The 20,049-nt window shown below is 34.0% G+C and overlaps 1 protein-coding gene across 9 annotated transcripts in view; it reads left to right on the top strand.

Moving 5' to 3' along the window:
- The window catches only part of ERBB4 (erb-b2 receptor tyrosine kinase 4), a 1,132,189-nt gene that overhangs the window by 802,807 nt on the left and 309,333 nt on the right, over positions 1–20,049 (top strand). For all 9 annotated transcript variants that reach the window (XM_067026813.1, XM_067026811.1, XM_059053753.2 and 6 more), the window contains 6 exons: positions 1,641–1,782; positions 5,741–5,854; positions 5,976–6,102; positions 10,885–10,958; positions 12,021–12,111; positions 13,995–14,194. In XM_067026813.1, coding sequence (XP_066882914.1) covers positions 1,641–1,782; positions 5,741–5,854; positions 5,976–6,102; positions 10,885–10,958; positions 12,021–12,111; positions 13,995–14,194 — 748 coding nt within the window. The remainder of the gene's footprint in view (positions 1–1,640; positions 1,783–5,740; positions 5,855–5,975; positions 6,103–10,884; positions 10,959–12,020; positions 12,112–13,994; positions 14,195–20,049) is intronic.

Below are 20,049 nucleotides of genomic sequence, written 5' to 3'. Positions count from 1 at the left end.
GAGACCCTTTCCCTTGCCTATCACCAGACATGGGATTGAAGCTTGATCTGGAAGATGCTGAACAAGTGTTTCAAAACAGTAGTTTCAAAACAGTAGCAACAATAAACACCAACAATTGATGTTAACTTTCACTTAGAAGCTTCACTGCATTTTTTTCATGGTTCCGTTATCACAATAAGCAGAGTGCTGAGTGAGCTTCAGAATTCTCATTTCATTACTTTTATGGAATGGTCCAGTGATTCCACTTTGGCATTTAGTACAGAATGTTCAAGAATGCCAGACCAAGACTTTGGTGTAAGTTATGTTGTATTGTATGCTGTCTGGAAGGTAAACTTGTTTGATTTCTCTGGCTTATGTCCCTTTGTTGCCAAGCAAACTGTGCACAACACTGTATAAAATATATTAGTAAAGCAATTATGAGGACACATGAAGTTTTATACCCATAAATTAAAACTTACTGAGTTTCCTAGATTGGTTTTTAATAGATTCTTCCTGGAGAGTGTCATCTTAGTGAATAATGTATTATCAGTGAGTCTCATTCTGATTATGCATCTCGTAGACCATCATCAGGGAATTGTCATGTTTGTGATAAAGTGCTTGCTAAAACAACAATTGATTAAGAAAATATTTTGAGGAAACAGAATAAATTAGTGCTTATTAATCACCATACATACAATCTATGATGATATGTAAAATATAGCTTGAGTTCACATTAGCTTGCCTTCCAAGGCCTAAATTATTCCTATGAATGTTTAAATTGTTAAATTAAGATAATTAGTTCGTCCCCTATTTTGCTAATCACATGTTTTCGTGTACTTATACATATGTTCTCTTTTCATATCAAATACCTAACTCTTAGGTGGTACAATTGTTTTTAATCATTCTCAAATACATTTGAACATATTAACAAATTGAGGTCTCAATACAAATATATGTCAGCAGAAACAAATTTACTTGAACTGCTGACTTTTAGTAAATGGTATGACATTATGAAAAAGACCATATAGGAAATGGTATCATATTATTTAATTACGGGCTAAGTATAGCTACTTCTTTACATTTTGGCATCGTACCCCCTACATTTACACTTGACTAATCACCTGCCAGAGACTTTTAAGTCCAGTTTGAATGACCATTACATTTTCTCACTATACAATGGTGATGAATGGACTTACCATATCACTTAAGGCACCGAACTCTCCAAACCATCTTTAAGGAAAGTCTAGCCTGTGCAAATGGAGATTTAGTTGTCACTGCCAGACTCTAAGACTCAACATAAACTGTTTGGATAAGGGTAAGCTTAAATAAGTTTTCACTATTATCTAACTTTAATAATTTAAACCAATTTTCAGTTTAGAAATCAATGGATAGATACCAAGCAATTAGAACATCAATAACTGTAGATGGTGTGTTTACTGACATTAGAAAAACAGTTTTGTAAAATTGAGAAGTACAAAACAAATACTAAGTTAAAAAATAAGCCCTTACAACTAGAAATTTATCAGATTTTCCAGTTTTTATGAAATTGATGTACGCTGAGTAAACAATACAAACTATCACAGAACTGTTGTAGCAGTGTCCCTTTAACAAGTATTATGAAGGTTATTTTTAAAACAAAATTAATCTTTGCTGTGTTGCAGGCCTGCATGAACTTCAATGATAGTGGAGCATGTGTTACTCAGTGTCCACAAACTTTTGTCTACAATCCAACAACCTTTCAACTGGAGCATAACTTCAATGCAAAATACACCTATGGAGCATTTTGTGTCAAGAAGTGCCCACGTAAGTAACAGGATAACAATTAGCTCATCATTTAGAAACAGAGGAATTTCATGTAAGTTTATTGAATTTTAAAATTGTGACAATATTGTGAGTTACTTGAGAATGGGTACTATTATTATCATTTCACAAATAAGAAAATTAAAATTCAAAAACTTGAAGTGATTGGTTCATAGTCTCAGCAAAGTAGTGGCATGTTTGAAGTACAGTGTCATTCATTGACTTCTAAACTCAGTATTTTCACTATATGTCAATGGTTTTGCACACTATTTTGTTCCTCAGAAAAGTGATTAGTTAAGTAGCAGCAAGCTATGTAATGAAAGAGATCTGCTCTAATAACAATACATTTTCACCTAAAATTATTTCTTATTATTTATTTGTAATAGAATATAGTTTTGACATCAAATCCATGTTAAACAATAACAGTGGATATAAAGGGCATGTTAAGGTGCCTTTACCAAATTGATAACTCATCCTGGGGATTCAAAATGACCAATTTAGCTTTCATGAAGAATAGTATATGTCTCAATACCTGTTCAAGTCAGTTTCTTTGTTTGAAAAGACCAATGAGACAGTTCTTCAATGTTTTGCTTACTGGAAGGCTAAAAAAAATCACTACTTTTGTCCATATACTCAATTAAAAGAAGAGTTTAGGGGCTTCCCTGGTGGCGCAGTGGCTGGGAGTCCGCCTGCCGATGCAGGGGACGCGGGTTCGTGGCCCGGTCCGGGAGGATCCCGCGTGCCGCGGAGCGGCTGGGCCCGTGAGCCGTGGCCGCTGGGCCTGCGCGTCCGGAGCCTGTGCTCCGCAGCGGGAGAGGCCACAGCAGTGAGAGGCCCGCGTATCGCAAAAAAAAAAAAAAAAAAAAAAAAAAAGAAGAGTTTACATTCTACAGCACACAGATATTGTGTTTTTGTTTTTGTTTTGCTTTGTCCACGTGATGAAGTATGAAGGGTAAGGGACATGGTATTAGAGTGGCTTTGGTTATAGCTTTGTCCACTTATTAGTCATGTGATTTTAGATGAACTATTTAGTTTTCTATTTCCTCCTCTTTAAAACGTGGATAATCATATGTACCCTCTCTCTTTCCCAGATACATTATAAAGATCAAAGGGATAGGGGATAGGGTTCAGAGGAATAGTATGTAAAAACAAGTCTTTGAAAGCAATGATGATTCCAGCCATTATTATTAAACATTTTATATTGGTTAAAAGAATAATTATGAGTGTATATATATATATATATATATATATATATATATTTAACATGGCTCTAAATTACCATTTTAAAATCACAGACACACCAACTCTAGGATAGTAGAGATTTTTCCATCTTAAACAATTTTATATCCAAAGTTATGTTTTTGATCTAACAACTTCTCATCTAAAGTTACCCTGTTTTTCCCCATCTACTAACTTGCAAAATACGGGGCTTGAGAGTATTGTAGAATGTGGCTAGATGATGAATTTTTTCGTTTTCTTAGACAAATGTCCTCCTGCTCTATTACCTTCATATTATGGTGGCTTGCCCCAAAGATAGTCAAAACCATGCTTTTTTGAGATTTTTGGTGCTTTCCTTTTTATTCAAACCCTGAGGTTGAGGCCCAAGGCTTGGGCTGGAGTGGAAGACCAGAAAAACCTGAGCTAAGGAATTTTCCTTTTCTTTATTACATCCTTTGTAGTGTCTCATCTGAAGTCTCTCAACTCCTAAGTTATGACAAGGGGCTAAATACTTAGGACTGTTTTTTGAAATTAAATGCCCAGTTACCATAGATATGGTAACTCATAAACTTCCTTTCATGGATTAGTATAGGTCTATCCAATTACAGATTAATTTAAAGAAGTTCATTATTTATCTATGTAAAATTCAAATCTTTGAGGGACCTTGACCATAGGCATGGTTCACTAAGCTGTAGCTGTCTTAGAAAAACAACGAAGTTCAGTTTCTAAATACTGGTCTACAGTTCCTAATTCAGAATTCTGAAATTCAAAAACCCTAAACAACAAATATTTTTTGAAACTAATTTGACTGCAAAATCTGAACCTAACTGATAATGAAGATATTTATAACCTTTTTGAAAAATTTCACTTGGCATAAATTGCTGCAAAAATGTGGAAGTTTTAAAATATGAGGTATCCCTAAAGACCTTGCAGAAAGGATGGTTACACCTGTTGCAGGTTGGGTTCCCCTGAAACAGAGACTATGGTTGTTAAGAAGTGTTCTCAGAATCAAGACCCATGAGGGAAGGAAATGAAGCAAGATCAGGCTGTGATGCAGTCTCAGCAAAGTGCCTCTTTTGTGGTGGATGCCCTCTAGTGGATGTTAACTTGGAATACAAAGATCTTCACACTTTATACCCACTCCCATGGATTCATATATATGCCTCTACCCCAGACTCCCTTCAATCCCAATTCCAGATCTTCCAGTACTTCTTCTCCCAGGGCAAGCCACTGCTCATGAGTTCGTATTTATTCTAAACTCCTATTTATTCCCTACAAAGTAAAGGATCATTTGCACTACCCAGAACTATGCCCATTGGTGGGATTTTTCATTGCCACTATATTTCAAGTCTACTCCTGACTGAGGCTGCAGGGCAGCTGCCATCCATTTTCAGCTGCTTGCACCCACACCCCAAGCTTAGATTTTATCTTCCTCTGTCAGCTTGTCATACGTGCCCTCTCTTGGTCCCCATGCAGCCATGGGTATGAGCTTAGTGAAAGGTGCCAGCACAGTGGTGGATGACGTGGGATTTGGACCACCCACTTACTTGTGTGTCTACCCCTGCTCACATCAATCCCAAATGTACTGCTTCCATCTTATAATGGATTGCTGTTGGACCTGCTCCACGTTATGCTGGTTTTTAACAAAACCTTGTGTATGAGGGGCAATTCTGGCTACAAGATAAATCAATGACCCATGGTTAGGTAGTCTATCTCTGCCAGGACCCAAAAGTATGTCAGGAGTTGTTTATTAAATGGTGTGTAATTCCTAGAGGTCTCGGCTGGGGTTTTCTGATCGGGACTTGCCATAACTCCACGTGGCATATTTTCCCGCCAGAGAAACTTCTGATGTCATAGAGCCTCTTGGGTTTTGTGATCCAAGTAGCAGAATTGCTTGTACCCCAACCTGGACCTGCATCATGTGCCTTTCCTGCTCTGGGCCCCCTTCAAGGTTGGAAGCCTTCTAGACTACTGAATGTTGGGCCAGAAGCAGTTTTTCCAAACATGATAGGATGCTGCTTTCAAAACCCAAAGCAGCCTAGCAGGTATTGTGTTTTCCCTTTATCGTGGGAGGCTCTAGATGCAAAAATGTGTCCTTATTTTTGGGAGGGAATGTTCTGGCATATTCCAGACCACTGGATTCCTAAACATTTCACCATGTCAGGTAATTAGATGTTCCTGGTTTAGTTAGTATACCTTTCCTAAAGTATTGCCCTTTCAAATTTCATTTTGTTTCTTCGTGTAAAACTATGGGACAGTTTCTATGGCACTCCATTGAAAGATGACCACATTTTAAACATTTCCTCTTGGGTATGAAGTACACTCCCTTCATCCAAGGCAGTTTAACTTCAGCTTCATTTGTGCTTCATGTAACTTGAAGTATTTTTAGACTTCAAACTTGCATCATGACATGAAATGAAGTGGAACTCCTGAAAAATACAAACTAAAGGTCATGCAGTTTCCTAAGTCTATAAAAGAAATTCACTATCTTGGGGGCAATTCAGAATGTGGAGCAGTAGTCAAGCAAGTACCAGGTGTTGTTAACACACACTGCCCTTGGATTTGAATGTAGGTGTTCATAGATGCTATTTCAGGTGGAGATATTTAGACAGAGTTGTTTTAGGGAAAGAAACATACATACTATCATTTTCAAATGGAAATAATTTTCAAACCCTAAAATATCTTGTTTTAAAATCTTTTGCTGAATCTCAACGTTATTGCTAACTTTACCTTTTTTTATCAGATAACTTTGTGGTTGATTCCAGTTCCTGTGTGCGTGCCTGCCCTAGTTCCAAGATGGAAGTAGAAGAAAATGGGATTAAAATGTGTAAACCTTGCACTGACATTTGCCCAAAAGGTGATGGTATAGTTTTCATTTTATAATGAAAAACTACTGTTATTTTATAATAAAAATGCAATAATTTATTGACTAAGGAAAAATTTTCTCAGCTCTCTAATTGTGCATCTTGTTTCTACAGCTTGTGATGGCATTGGCACAGGATCATTGATGTCTGCTCAGACCGTGGATTCTAGTAACATTGACAAATTCATAAACTGCACCAAAATCAATGGGAATTTGATCTTCCTTGTCACTGGTATTCATGGGTCAGTATTACATTTTTATGGAAAATTGTTTTACAAAGTGCAGACAAAGCTTAAGAGATTCTTTAGTTTTGTCTGTTTGATTCCTTTTGACAGAGTTCCACTATACATTAATGCTTTCCTCCAACAAAATCAAATGCCAGATTTCACCAGCAGTGATTGTAAACCAAATTTGGGGAGTACATCCAGATTATGAATTTGGTGACAACTTAGATTTAAAAATATAGATTTATATATAAGCTAAGATGTATTTACAGGACATTTTCCTCAAATCCATAGATTTCAGTAAGCTTGGCATATTTGTGGATATGTTTAGGGAAACGGTATCAGTGGACAAAGTGGGGAATTTCATTCAAATTCCTAACCAATTAGTTCAAAACAACATAAATTAATGCATCTCACAGAAAACAAATCAGTAAGTTGAAATTCTGAACTTTCAGGTATTTTCTTTGCCCTGCTGCATCTTTTTCTGTTTTAGACTTGGGAAGTTAGTAAGAAATCTATTAAATGAATTTCATTTTAGCAATAAAAATTGTAACATTTTCTGGGCCCCTTCATTACAGAACCACCTGCTGTTTTTAACTGGGAAAATGACCAAGTTTGCATCCTTCAACTGCAATGAAAATATCAATATTTTTACTTTATATTTTATCTATTTGTGTATATCACTGCTTAATCCCTAAATATTAGTGCTATGGGCTACAGATTAAAACATATCACTCACATATTTCAATTCAAAAGATTACTCTAAACATATATCATTTCTAGAAGCAAAACAATTTAACACATTATGAATAAATACGTCAAATAGGAACAACAAGAGAAATAGAACAAAGTGTTTTTCCATTCAAATAAATTACCGTAGGTCTTAGTACATAAAGCATTTCTTTACTTTAAAATATAGCTTTTAATATGGATCTGTGCCAGAAACTGTAATAGTATGTATTCACTTTCTGTTATATTTGGTCTAAGAGGTGTTTCTTGTGTTTTGTTTTGTTTTTTAAATAAGATCCAGATTTTTAACGTCTCTTTAAAAAAAATGTGCATGTGATTACTCTTAGTTTACATGGCAACAATCTATTGGAGATGGGTGGTATTACCATTTTGAGATGGGACACATTCAGTCAGCTCCACCATGAACAATCTGTATTGAGCTGTGTGGCTTCCATGTCAAACAACTCCAATGTAAAGTTGAGAACTGGGTTAATAATAAATACCTACATCCTCTGGTTGTTGTGGAGCTTCATAATAAAACAAAATATACATTTTTCAAGTGTTCAGCCCAGTGCCTGGCATACAGTAAACCTTAATAAATGGTATAAAAAAGAAAGAAAAAGGTGGGGGAAGGGAAGGAGTAAAGGAGGGAAAGGGGAGAGAGAGAGAGATAAAGAGAGAGATTGAAAAGTAACAAAAATAGAAGTTAAAAATCGCTAACCCCCCTGAAACAAAAGAAAGTTAAAAAAAAGGAGAAAAAGGCACTTCAAGAGGAAAGTCTCAGTGACTATATCTAGTATATAGCAGAGCATATAGTGCAACAGATAATATTTCATAGACTACTGGAAACCAAATAAAGACAAAGTTATTTTCATGACAATCCTTACTTTACGATAAGTCATACTTCCTAGTTCAGAAAATTATTATTTGTCCTTAATTATAGCACTTATATTTAACATGATAATTAATATTATTGTGTCTTAAGCATAATATATAAGGCATTTTCCAGGACAAATATATATGTGAAATATGATATGTTCCTCATTCCTAGTCTCATGCCAACATGAAACATATTCTGAAGCCTTTCCCTTTCATTTTAGGAAAGTATTAATATAAAGTTAATTGAGTAGGTCTCAGACATTTATGTATAGGCATATGTGTATTCATGTATGTAATATGTGTGTGCATATGGACAAAGAGAGAGATTGTAAAGGTGAATAACATGAGGTATTATAAACAGAAAGCTTTCAGTAAATTAACAAAATTTTTTACTTCACTTAATTTCCATTACTAACTAGTTTTTAATAGGATTTATGGTTTGATTAAAATAGCTAGGCTATTTCTTTAAAGAAATAGAAATGAAAAATCCATAATTAAGTAAGAGTGTACTTTTCAAAAACAAATTTCTGCAAAAAATAAATTTACTGTGAAGTTGTCAACTAAAATGTTAACATATAAAAGAGATCAGTTCAGCTTATAGCACGATACCGCCATTGCTAGAAATAAACTAGGCACTCTTATTTGCTTATTTAGAATGGGAACTGCAGGCAAAATTCAGTGTTCAGGATTATCATAGGATCCCCTTTCATGTCTTGTCATGTCTAATAATGTTCCTGTGAATATGCTGAGAGCAACAAAATGCTCACCAAATAAGCATGTTCATGCTGTGTCACAGTGTGACACAAACAAGAAAGTACTTAGATGATAGACTGTAATGATGATAGACAATGGAAAACAGATAGTGAGCTTGGTGAAGAAAATAACGTGATATCTATGGAATTGTGAAAATATGTTTCTCTCTCTTTATCCTGAGCTTTATTTTGGATCACCCAACACAATGACAGGGTGGACATAATGGTTTTTTTCATGGTCCTGAATTTAGTTAGGAAAGTTCTCAATTTTAAAATCTATGGATTTCAAGTGGCTGTAGGGTGGAACTCCCTAGGGGTACTTTTATGTTGGTAAGTGGGATTCTGTCAATTTATTTTATGAGAGTCCTGAATCTCTAAAATTAAGTATATAACATTTCTGTGGTCCACTGGGCTTCATGTGAACAGTCCAGAATTCATTTCATTCCTGACAACCTGGAAGTGTTCTCAGTAAAGGTTTGGACTGACCCCATTATTGTGTGCTTGCCATGAACTTTAAGTGTTTCTCAGTAAAGCAGGAATATTTGATTATATGGCTAGAGCCATTCTAGACACTGCTTTTCATCAAAGAACAAATATTGAAAGTTCATTCTACTACTGCAGAGCTCATATTTCATGTGCATGCAGACATCTTTGCACACTAGAAAATGATAGCAACCAGAATTTTTCCGCCTGATGAACCTAATTTTGTGGCTCCATTTTCACCGAAAGCATAGATATTCATTCTATACATCTTCAGTTACAAATAGAGCAAGTTTGCTAGAATATTAATTTAGACTTTAAGCTTTTGAAAGATATTCATGTCACATTAAGGAAAATCTTAATTGTTTATGTGTGAATTATGGGGACACTCATTTATAGTGTTTCCAAGCCTTCTATAACACGCCATGTTAAACTAGTAGCCCAATGTATTGATTATACTTCTTAGTTTTTCTCAGTTTGAAGCAGTAATTTCATCAAGCAAGAAATGTTTTTCTTTTAAAAGATATGGGATGGTTCACAGTATAGAAAATATGCTGATGAATCAAGCAGAGAGAGCCAGTAAAAGGTGGTTCCAGAGATCAAGGTTGCTGAACTAATAATGTTTTCAAGGCTCTAAGGCCAGGATGAATAAATGCCAGTGGATTCAGACTCAAATTCTTAGAAGAAAGGCCACATGCCTATCTGTTTGTCAGGGGATTGTGGAGCACATTGACCGATAGCCTCCAATGGATCATGTATCCTAGTGTTTATTCCCCATGTGAAAAAGAAGGTTCTCAGAGACTGGTAAAACAACAGATATCCAGTGCAAGGATAAAATTCAGTTGATTGCTAAAAGTGGATACAAACTTCTAAAAGAGCCTAATTCCTTGTTTTTAGAGAGTTTGATCTCTCTTGGAGAAATGACCAATGAATGGAATTTAATTTTCCTCTGAAGAGTATATACTAATATAAGGTTTCTACTTGTCCAGAATACCACAGAGCACCTTTTAAAGTAATAAAACCTAGAAAAACTACTATATATTACTTAAGAAAATCTGAAAGTAGTGCTTGAATTACTGAGAAATGTTTAATATTATGTTTATATTTGGCTTAATATTCAAGAATGTAATTAATTTGTATGGGCAGGATGTTATAAATGAAAAATATTTTCCTGAGATGAAAACTTATGAAAAATTCCATTAAATATTTAATTTTAAAGGTATTTTATATTAACTTTTGTAAAGACAGGGAATTTATGTATCAATAACATTAATTACAAAAAATATATTTATGCATTAAGAGATTGTATTTTTAAAAATCCCCAAAATTTACAACACATTTTGAGTATTGTTAAATTTGTGGTAAATTTTATTTTCAAATGTTAGTATGATTCATATAGAGGGAAGCAAATAGTTCCTGTCATATGAAAGTGAACATAAATAAACTGATAGGAACAAGATTGCCCTGATAGATAAATGTGAAGATACAGAAAAAAAAAAGTTTACTTCCTGTATTTGTTTTCACCCTTCTTATGAAATTACAGGTTCTGTTAGCAATTTAGTATGCTTTGAGGAACTCAAAAGGCAATTATTCTCACCATAACATAATTTATTTACAGTGTATATTTTTCCAATTGAGAATAAACTTTTAAAGGCAAAATAAAATGGTTAATAAATGGAATTGCTATATTTGGAGGTTTATTCAGGATAGTCAAATTGAACCGTTCCTCTGGATCTAGAATAGCCTTCAATGAAGAACTCATATTCTGTGTCATCAAAATTTCCTGAAAGTACCTTTTAATCCCCTTCCACATCTAGCATAGAAAATCTGGATAAAACATTTCTAACCTTCCTATTGCTAATTAAAATTCAATTGGAATGAAATAATTTTTGTCACATTTCTCATATTTTCACCCCTTCATCTAATTTTAAGTTCGGCTTCATTTTTTTTTCCCCCCTAGGGACCCTTACAATGCAATTGAAGCCATAGACCCAGAGAAACTGAACGTGTTTCGGACAGTCCGAGAGATAACAGGTAAGTTTTAAAGTGAGTTTGTTGTGCTATGAACTATGTGAATTTTAGTCTTTTGTTAAAAATATTATATAGTATTGGAATTTTCAAAGCAAATTCTAGTTTTGAAAACACGTATTATTTTATTTTATTCTTTTGCCACTGTTGTGGCCTCTCCCGTTGCGGAGCACGGGCTCCAGACGCGCAGGCTCAGAGGCCATGGCTCACAGGGCCAGCCGCTCTGCGGCATGTGGGATCTTCCCGGACCAGGGCACAAACTCGTGTTCCCTGCATCGGCAGGCAGATTCTCAACCACTGCGCCACCAGGGAAACCCACACGTATTATTTTAAATGATGGGTGTCTTAGTTCCTTAGCATCTGTGCACATTTTGAAATCTGTGGAATTAAAAAAAAAATCCTTGAAATTTTGATGTTACTCTTTTTGCAAATGTCAGTCGATCTTTGAACCCATGTGTTTCTATTTAATTTTCACAAGTACTATTGAGGATGGGTAGCAGGTAGGATTCATTTAGCACATGTTTATTGAGGACCTAATATGTTCAGAGCTGTCATAGTAGATGATATGGGGCCCACAGACATGAATCAGACATGGGTTTGCTATCAAAGAATGTAAAACCAAATAAGGAGGCTTGGTTACATACATAAATGTCTTAGAATGCAAAACAGACAGCTGATGTGGTAAGTGTACAGATAAGGTGGCAAAAGATTTCAGAGAAATTAAACTCTTCGTCGAGTTAGACTAAATAATTTTTCCATTTAGAAGAATAAATCAAATTAAGAATCATTTAAATCTTTAAACCATACACTTATATGATTCTGTATGTATATATTCTTGGTGTTCATTATTTTGACATTCATCATCTATTGAGTATTGTAGCCCAGAAACTTTGGGTAAGACACTGAATCTTGGAAGAAGAAATATGAGATAGAATGGTGCAAAAATAGGAATATTTGCTGCCTTTTTCTTACCTCCCATTTTCATAATATTTTAAGAATATTTGGTATTAAACACTGTTACTGAGACAATGATATTCTGAATTATTTTACTGCCCTTATCTTTTGTAGGTTTCTTGAACATACAATCATGGCCCCCAAACATGACTGACTTCAGTGTTTTTTCTAACCTGGTGACCATTGGTGGAAGAGTACTCTACAGGTAGGTGTATATATTCAAAGTTACAGGTCTCTGCATCATGTGTACATTATGTCATAGCCATCAGACTCATTGATTTACTGATTCTAGAAATATTGTTTTTCCACTTTAAATTCTAAAGGAAAGCTCAATGAAAAATACCCCTGATTGTGCTTTAAAGTATACAACCTGATTTTTCAACTGCCTGTCACTTAAAGTAATTTTAGTGTTTGGCAGTTGTGGAGTACATGATGTGAACCATAAAACAGAACTTCTTTTTGATCATATGTTATCATAATTAAAAGACAGACTTGAATGACTTTGTAATGACTTCGGTGTATGGGATACAAATGCTGTTTTACCAGGAGGTTCTCGTTTTGTCTTTGGAGCTATCATTTGAACAAAGCATCACAGCGCTGATATTTTAGAATTTGGTCCACTATGCTACATGCAGTACTGGTTAATAATGGACAGATAATCAGGGCTCAGAAGGATAGTGTTCTAAATTTCTAATGTCAATATTTTTATTCACATAATAAAAATATATGTTTTAATATTTATTAAGCCACTGTTTTTATTTTACTTCAGATTTCATCTGCACAAAATTATTGTTTATGAACAGTTAAAAGTTTATTTATATAAGGAGATCTTGATAACTTTTCTACTTAAATCTGAAAGATGCCTAAAGTCAATACTGTCATTAAATATTCTTTAATAATGGTTCACAGGAAGTACACTGAATGTTGCTATTAAAACAGGTATATCTGTAAGAGGTTCTAAAATGTGAAGGGGAAAAGTGCTTAATTAAAAAGGATAGTTGAGAGATATAATCTATTCAAGTGCTATATGGAGCCAATTTTTACTATCCATTGAATAAAGTGTTATAAATCTAAGTCAAGGCATTATTATGCTCACATTGTATAATCAACAACTAAGGGTGGTTATGATGGGAACAAAGATTTGAGAGAGTGAATTACATCCCATTTGGGTACACATACACGTTATATATCTGTATATTATAGTTCTCCATGCATGTGTATATATGAAACACATGAAAAAATATATGAGTACTAAAAGCAAAGCAAATTTAGAGGACAGCTTTGATTTCCAAAATATAAAATAATGTTCATAAGTTGATTGAAATGTGGGAAACACATTTAGTCTTTAGAAAATGGAAAAAGAATTTAATTACAAAGTGGACTATCTTGAAAAAACAACATCCTTGAAATGATAATTTGTTTCTACAGTGTAGTTGTTATTTAACTTTTAGAGATGCTTTCTCACTTGTCCAAGCCTTCTGAGTATTTTTTTTAAATTTTAGTTTAATTTTATTCTTCTCTTTAAATTTTAACATCTCCTATCCTTATACATTTTTCAAATATTACAATTAACACTTTGGTTTCTGCGGTATAAATTAAAGCTAAATATCTATGGTCATTCTCTGAGATATTTACCTTCTGAAAGTGTGTCTAAATCTATTAAATAGTTAGAGTAGAATTAATGTCTTACTTTGGGTAGATGAACAGTCACCCCATAAACATTTATTTAATTATTTAGTCTTAATACAGGATTTCATTCTTGAGGAACTTAAGATTCAGGGGTTAGGAGGGAAGGCAGTGAGCAGATACGTCAGTGGTACATATATAGACAGAGACAGAGATATCATTGATATTCATAATTATAAAAGATGGGCTTTTTGGGGGGGGTCAAGTGATTACTTTTAAAACAGCATATAGCATGTAAAGAAATAGTATTTGTATCTCAGGTTTATTAATTAAATCTTTTTTACACTCTATTAACATTCTTTTTGGAGTAAGATATGACATCCTTATTTTACTTCAAGAATGCATGTCATGACCAGACAACAATTATTACTGTTCCATTTTTTTCCTCTCCCCTCTCTTTAGTGGCCTTTCCTTGCTTATCCTCAAGCAACAGGGCATCACTTCTCTACAGTTCCAATCCCTGAAGGAAATCAGTGCAGGAAACATCTATATCACTGACAACAGCAACCTGTGTTATTATCATACCATTAACTGGACAACGCTCTTCAGCACAATCAACCAAAGAATAGTGATCCGAGACAACAGGAAAGCTGAAAACTGTAGTAAGTACATTACCCAAACATTAAAAATCTAGAAACTTTAAACATTTTTTTCTCATTCTACATTGGACCAAACAGTTAAACACAGCTGTGGGTCAGAATTGTTGTCTTCTTTTTCTCAACCCTTAAAAAAGTTTGGAGTAAAATAATCAAATGGGTAACATTTTATAATACATTGCATGTTTGTTTTTGGGTTTTTTTTTTTTTGCGGTACGCGGGCCTCTCACTGTTGTGGCATCTCCCATTGTGGAGAACAGACTCCAGACGCGCAGGTTCGGTGGCCATGGCTCACGGGCCCAGCCGCTCCGCGGCGTGTGGGATCTTCCCGGACCGGGGCACGAACCCGTTTCCCCTGCATCGGCAGGCGGACTCTCAACCACTGTGCCACCAGGGAAGCCCTCATTGCATGTTTTTATAATGTATTTCATATTCTCAAATCTTGCCTAATCATAAGAACCCTCCTGTGGAGATTTAGATTCAATAGGTGTAAGTGGAACCTGGTAATCTAAATGTTTAATAAGCATCCTGGGTAATTCCTTGAATCCAATCAATTTATGGAAATCCAATCTATTAAATTTTCTGTTTATTTTTTGTTTCAGAGAATTTGATAACATAGAATAACAAAGTATTTTCCGTTTAGGAGTGGTGAAAAAAAAAAGATGTGTTCTTCTGAAATGTGTAAAAATGCTGTTCCAGAAGTTTGCTAAAGTCCATTTCATAAATGTGTTTTTGTAGGCATGGAGCGATCTCTTTTTTCATGTATTTTACTAATTTTTGATCCATTCCATCACTTCTCTGTTACACAGAAGCAAATAATTTTTTCATGAGTATATAACTAAGTTATTCCCATCTTATACTTAGATGCTCCAATGATTAATACTTAATTCTTCCCTGTTTTTCTCCTGGGCATTACTTTATTCTGCATCCTATAAGTGCTACTACTATGCATATAGTAGTGACTTACTTATAATAAATACAAAATAAAATGACTTAGAATTCAAAGGATCTGTTTACAAATGCATATTCTTGTGGTTATGATAAGTCAGTCCTTTTAAAAGTCACATTTCTTAAGAAACATTTTGCTCTTAGGAAGTCTTCTTGCTCCTTTAATCTCATCATTGGAAAAATCACAAGGGTATACATACATAATGATTAAGTTCATTAAGTATGTGAACGAATAGTATAGTACTTTTTAAAAAATGTAAACTCTTAAGAGGCCAACATGATTTAAATTTACCAAGTAGTCCGTGAACTAATTAATTAATTTATACCCCACCTTGTACCAGAAAGTGTTTAAGGCAACTCAGGCTAGCATATTTTATAAAATATAATTTATAATTTGTGAGGAATTCACATTTTAGCTCTTTTGGATCCTTAAAAGTATTTTCCAGAGAAAAGAGACCTATTGCAACATGAGATTCCTGTTTTGAGTGAACTTAAGTTCTTATATATTCTTCTGTTCCTCATAGAATCAAGAAATATAAAATATTATTATATATCAAAATATGCATGTCCACATTGAATGAGATTTATCCTTTCATTGAGCCTAGATTGTTTCCTTGGTTTTATACATTTCTGAAACCTGACAGAAAGCTTGCTTTTTTTTTCTCTCTACTTAAGCTTCTTATCCCACAATACTATATTTGTGTTTGTACATGCCACAGACAAAGTAGATTATTAATGGAAGTAAAATAGAAACTTTTTCAACACTAACTTATAAATATTTCCCTACGTCAGGGTTATACTCTCCTTTTCTTTCACTTACTTCAAAAAACAAAACAAAATGAAAATAAAACAATAGTATCTCTACCTTTTAAAGGTAAGATTTAGGTATGAAGACAAAAAAAAAAAAAACTAAGAAAAAATAAAAGAATGAGAGAAAAACATTCTTTTTCTTTAACTCATTTAATCATTTCACAAATCCCTTCTTTTACCTTTTGTAAACCTGAATAAAAAGCAAATGGGAAAAGAAAATGTGGAAAGAAATTAAATGTGAAAAAGCAAGATAGGAAAAATTTATATAATTATTCCATCTCTTAAATTTTGAAAAAAACAAAAGAAGATTAATAATAATAATAATAATAAATTAAAAACCTAACATTTTCTTCAACTTTCAGTGTTAGGTCTCTTGGAGATTTATCCAGTTTTCAAACCATGAACATATTTTATAGTTGACTTTACAGTTTCAGGAAGAAATGAAGCAATTAGAAGAAAGCAGTTTTGTGGTGCTATAATTTAATACTAAGCATATAACTTTTCATTTTTAATGTCTTACAGTAAACAGTTTTTGCATGAAATCCATTTATCAAAATTTGGGTTTTGGTCTCATAGTACATTGGATCCTGCATTTTCAGAAATGTAATTATCCTATAGACTTGACTTCAGATGTGCTGATGTTTACACTGAGCCTTCAATGGCTGCCCACATGTGATTAAGGCCATTTTATCATCTATAGTATTATCTGCAAATAGGAAAACAAATACTTGCTTCATTTTAAATGTACTTAAATATTGCTTTTTTACACATTCTCTCTTAATATACCACACACAAGACATATATGAGCACACACACACATTCATTACAAGACATATGGATATACAGACATACAGCATAAGGTGTGTATTCATATGCTCACACAACACATACACATGTATACAACCCTCAGACACATACACATGCGTTCACACTCATAAACGCAAACACACACATTCACCATAAAATATTCTCATCTAAATCTGTATATCAGCTTGGTAGCTAAAAAGAAAAATCAGCCTTGATTTTTAAGTGTTTTTGGAGTTCAACATGATTTAAAACAGCAATGACAATACCTCACCTCATCTATAATGTGTGACCATAGCTTGAGCAATCTTACTCTTTTAAGTCAAAATTTTCAAAGCAGACATTCAGATGTCTTTATGGTTTGAAGAGACTGAGATTGAGAGAAACTCTAGGACATGAAAAGCTGGAACATTTTCTACCTCCTTTATTTGTATGATTGTGGTAGGGACAAAACAGTGCTGGTTGGAAGGAGTTTTATAGTAGGTTTATAAAAGTATTTGAAGTTTCTTTCAATAGTTAAGCATAAATTTTTAACACCAGAATATAAACAGTGAAGAGATAAGTACTACACCAAACCTTCGTAATCTGAGTTACATTTGAACTCAGACATCTCTATTTTTAAAATATTTGCACATATACACTTAAAACCAACATAAAAATGAGAGAAACTATATTCATAATTACCTTTCAAATTGAAATAATTTTATTTTTCTAATTATAATAGTGCTTTTATCATTGTTAGAAAACAAAATAATAGACATATAAAATAATACATACTTTTTGGTAAATAGGTAAATAGATAATGAAATGTATGTTCATGTATAAATTGGATCATACTATATATATTTAAATACTGAGGATCTTCCATGTCAGTATATAGAGCTCTTCCTTATTCTTTTTTTTTTTACTTTTTGTTGGAGTATGGTTGATTTCTAATGTTGTGTTAGTTTCTGCTGTACAGCAAAGTGAATCCATTATACATATACATATATCACTGTTTTTTAGATTCTTTTCCTATATAGGTCATTCCAGCGTATTGAGTAGAGTTCCCTGTGATGTAGATCCTTATTAGTTATCTATTTTATATATAGTAGTGTGTATGTGTCAATCCCAATTTCCCAATTTATCCCTCCCCTGCTCCTTCCCCTCTGGGAACCATAAGTTTGTTTTCTAAATCTGTGATTGTAGAAAATTTCACTTATTGTAAATAAGTTCAGTTGTACTATTTTTTTAGATTGCATGTATAAGTGATATATTATGATATTTGTCCTTCTCTGCTTGACTTCACTCAGTATGCCTTATTCTTTTAATTTATTTTTAATAGATCTTTATTGGAGTATAATTGCTTCACAATACCATGTTAGTTTCTGTTGTACAACAAAGTCAATCAGCCATATGCATACGTATGTCCCCATATCCCCTCCCTCTTTAGCCTCCCTCCCATCCTCCATATCCCACCCCTCTAGGTCATCACAAAGCACTGAGCTGATCTCCCTGTGCTATGCTGCTGCTTCCCACTAGCTAACTATTTTGCATTCAGTAGTGTCTATATGTCGCTGCTACTCTCACTTTGCCCCAGCTTCTCCCTCCCACCCTGTGTCCTCAGGTCCACTCTATATGTCTACATCTTTATTCCTCCCCTGCAACTAGTTTCATCAGTACCATTTTTTTTTAGATATCATATATATGCATTAGGATATAGTATTTGTTTTTCTCTTTCTGACTTCACTCTGTATGACAGACCCTAGGTCCATCCACCTCATTACAAATAACTCAATTTCATTTCTTTTTATGGCTGAGTAATATTCCATTGTATATATATGCTGTATCTTCTTTATCCATTCATCTGTCAATGAACATTTAGGTTGGTTCCATGTCCTGGCTGTTGTAAACAGAGCTACAATGAATACTGTGGTACATGACTCTTTCTGAATTATGGTTTTCTCAGGGTATATGCCCAGTAGTGGGATAGCTGGGTCATATGGTAGTTCTATTTTTAGTTTTATAAGGAACCTCCGTATTGTTTTTCATAGTGGTTGTATCAATTTACAGTCCCACCAACAGTGCAGGAGAGTTCCCTTTTCACCACATCCTTTCCAGCATTTATTGTTTCTAGGTTTTTTGATAGTGGCCATTCTGACCGGTGTGAGGTGATACCTCTTTGTTGTTTTGATTTGCATTTCTCTAATAATTAGTGAGGTTGAGCACGTTTTCATGTGCCTCTTGGCCATCTGTATGTGTTTTTTGATGAAAAGTCTATTTAGATCTTCCGCCCATTTTTTAACTGGATTGTATGTTTTTTTGATATTGAGCTCCATGAGCTGTTTGTATATTTTGGAGATTAATCCTTTGCTATTGTTTCATCTGCAAATATTTTCTCCCATTCTGAGGGTTGTCCTTTTGTCTTGTTTATGGGTTCCTTTGCTATGCAAAAACTTAGTTTAAGTCCCATTTGTTTATTTTTGTTTTTATTTCCGTTACTCTAGGAGGTGGGTCAAAAAAGATCTTGCTGTGGTTTATGTCAAAGAGTATTTTTCCTATGTTTTCCTCTAAGAGTTTTATAGTGTCTGGTCTTACAGTTAAGTCTTTAATCCATTTGGAGTTTATTCTTGTGTATGGTGTTAGGTAGTATTCTAATTTCATTATTTTATATGTAGCTGTCCAGTTTTCCCAGCACCACTTATTAAGGAGTCTGTCTTTTTTCCATTGTATGTTCTTACCTCCTTTGTCAAAAATTAGGTGCCTATATGTGCATAGGTTTATCTCTGGGCATTCTGTCCTGTACCATTGATCTATATTTCTGTTTTTGTGCCAGTAGCATATTGTCTTGATTACTGTAGCTTTGTGATATAGTTTGAAGCTGGGGAACCCTATTCCTCCAACTATGTTTTTCTTTCTCAGTATTGCTTTGGCTATTTGGGGACTTTTGTGTTTCCATGCAAATTGTAAAAATTTTGTTCTAATTCTGTGAAGAATGCCATTGGTAGTTTGATAGGGATTGCATTGAATCTGTAGATTGCTTTGGATAGTATAGTCATTTTCACAATATTGATTCTTCCAATCCAAGAACATGGTGTATTTCTCCATCTGTTTTTGTCATCTTTGATTTCTTTCATCAGTGTTTTATAGTTTTCTGAGTACAAGTCTTTTGCCTCCTTAGGCAGGTTTATTCCTAGGTATTTTATTCTTTTTGTTGCAATAGTATATGGGAGTGTTTCCTTAATTTCTCTTTCTGATTTTTCATTGTTGGTGTAGAGGAATGCAACAGATTTCTGTGCATTAATTTTGTATCCTGCAAA

The sequence above is a fragment of the Kogia breviceps genome, chromosome 2 (genome assembly GCF_026419965.1).
Source record: "Kogia breviceps isolate mKogBre1 chromosome 2, mKogBre1 haplotype 1, whole genome shotgun sequence".
NCBI classification, from domain to species: domain Eukaryota; kingdom Metazoa; phylum Chordata; class Mammalia; order Artiodactyla; family Physeteridae; genus Kogia; species Kogia breviceps.
The sequence above is the reverse complement of the archived record's forward strand: the minus strand, read 5'-3'. Positions and strand labels throughout refer to the sequence as shown.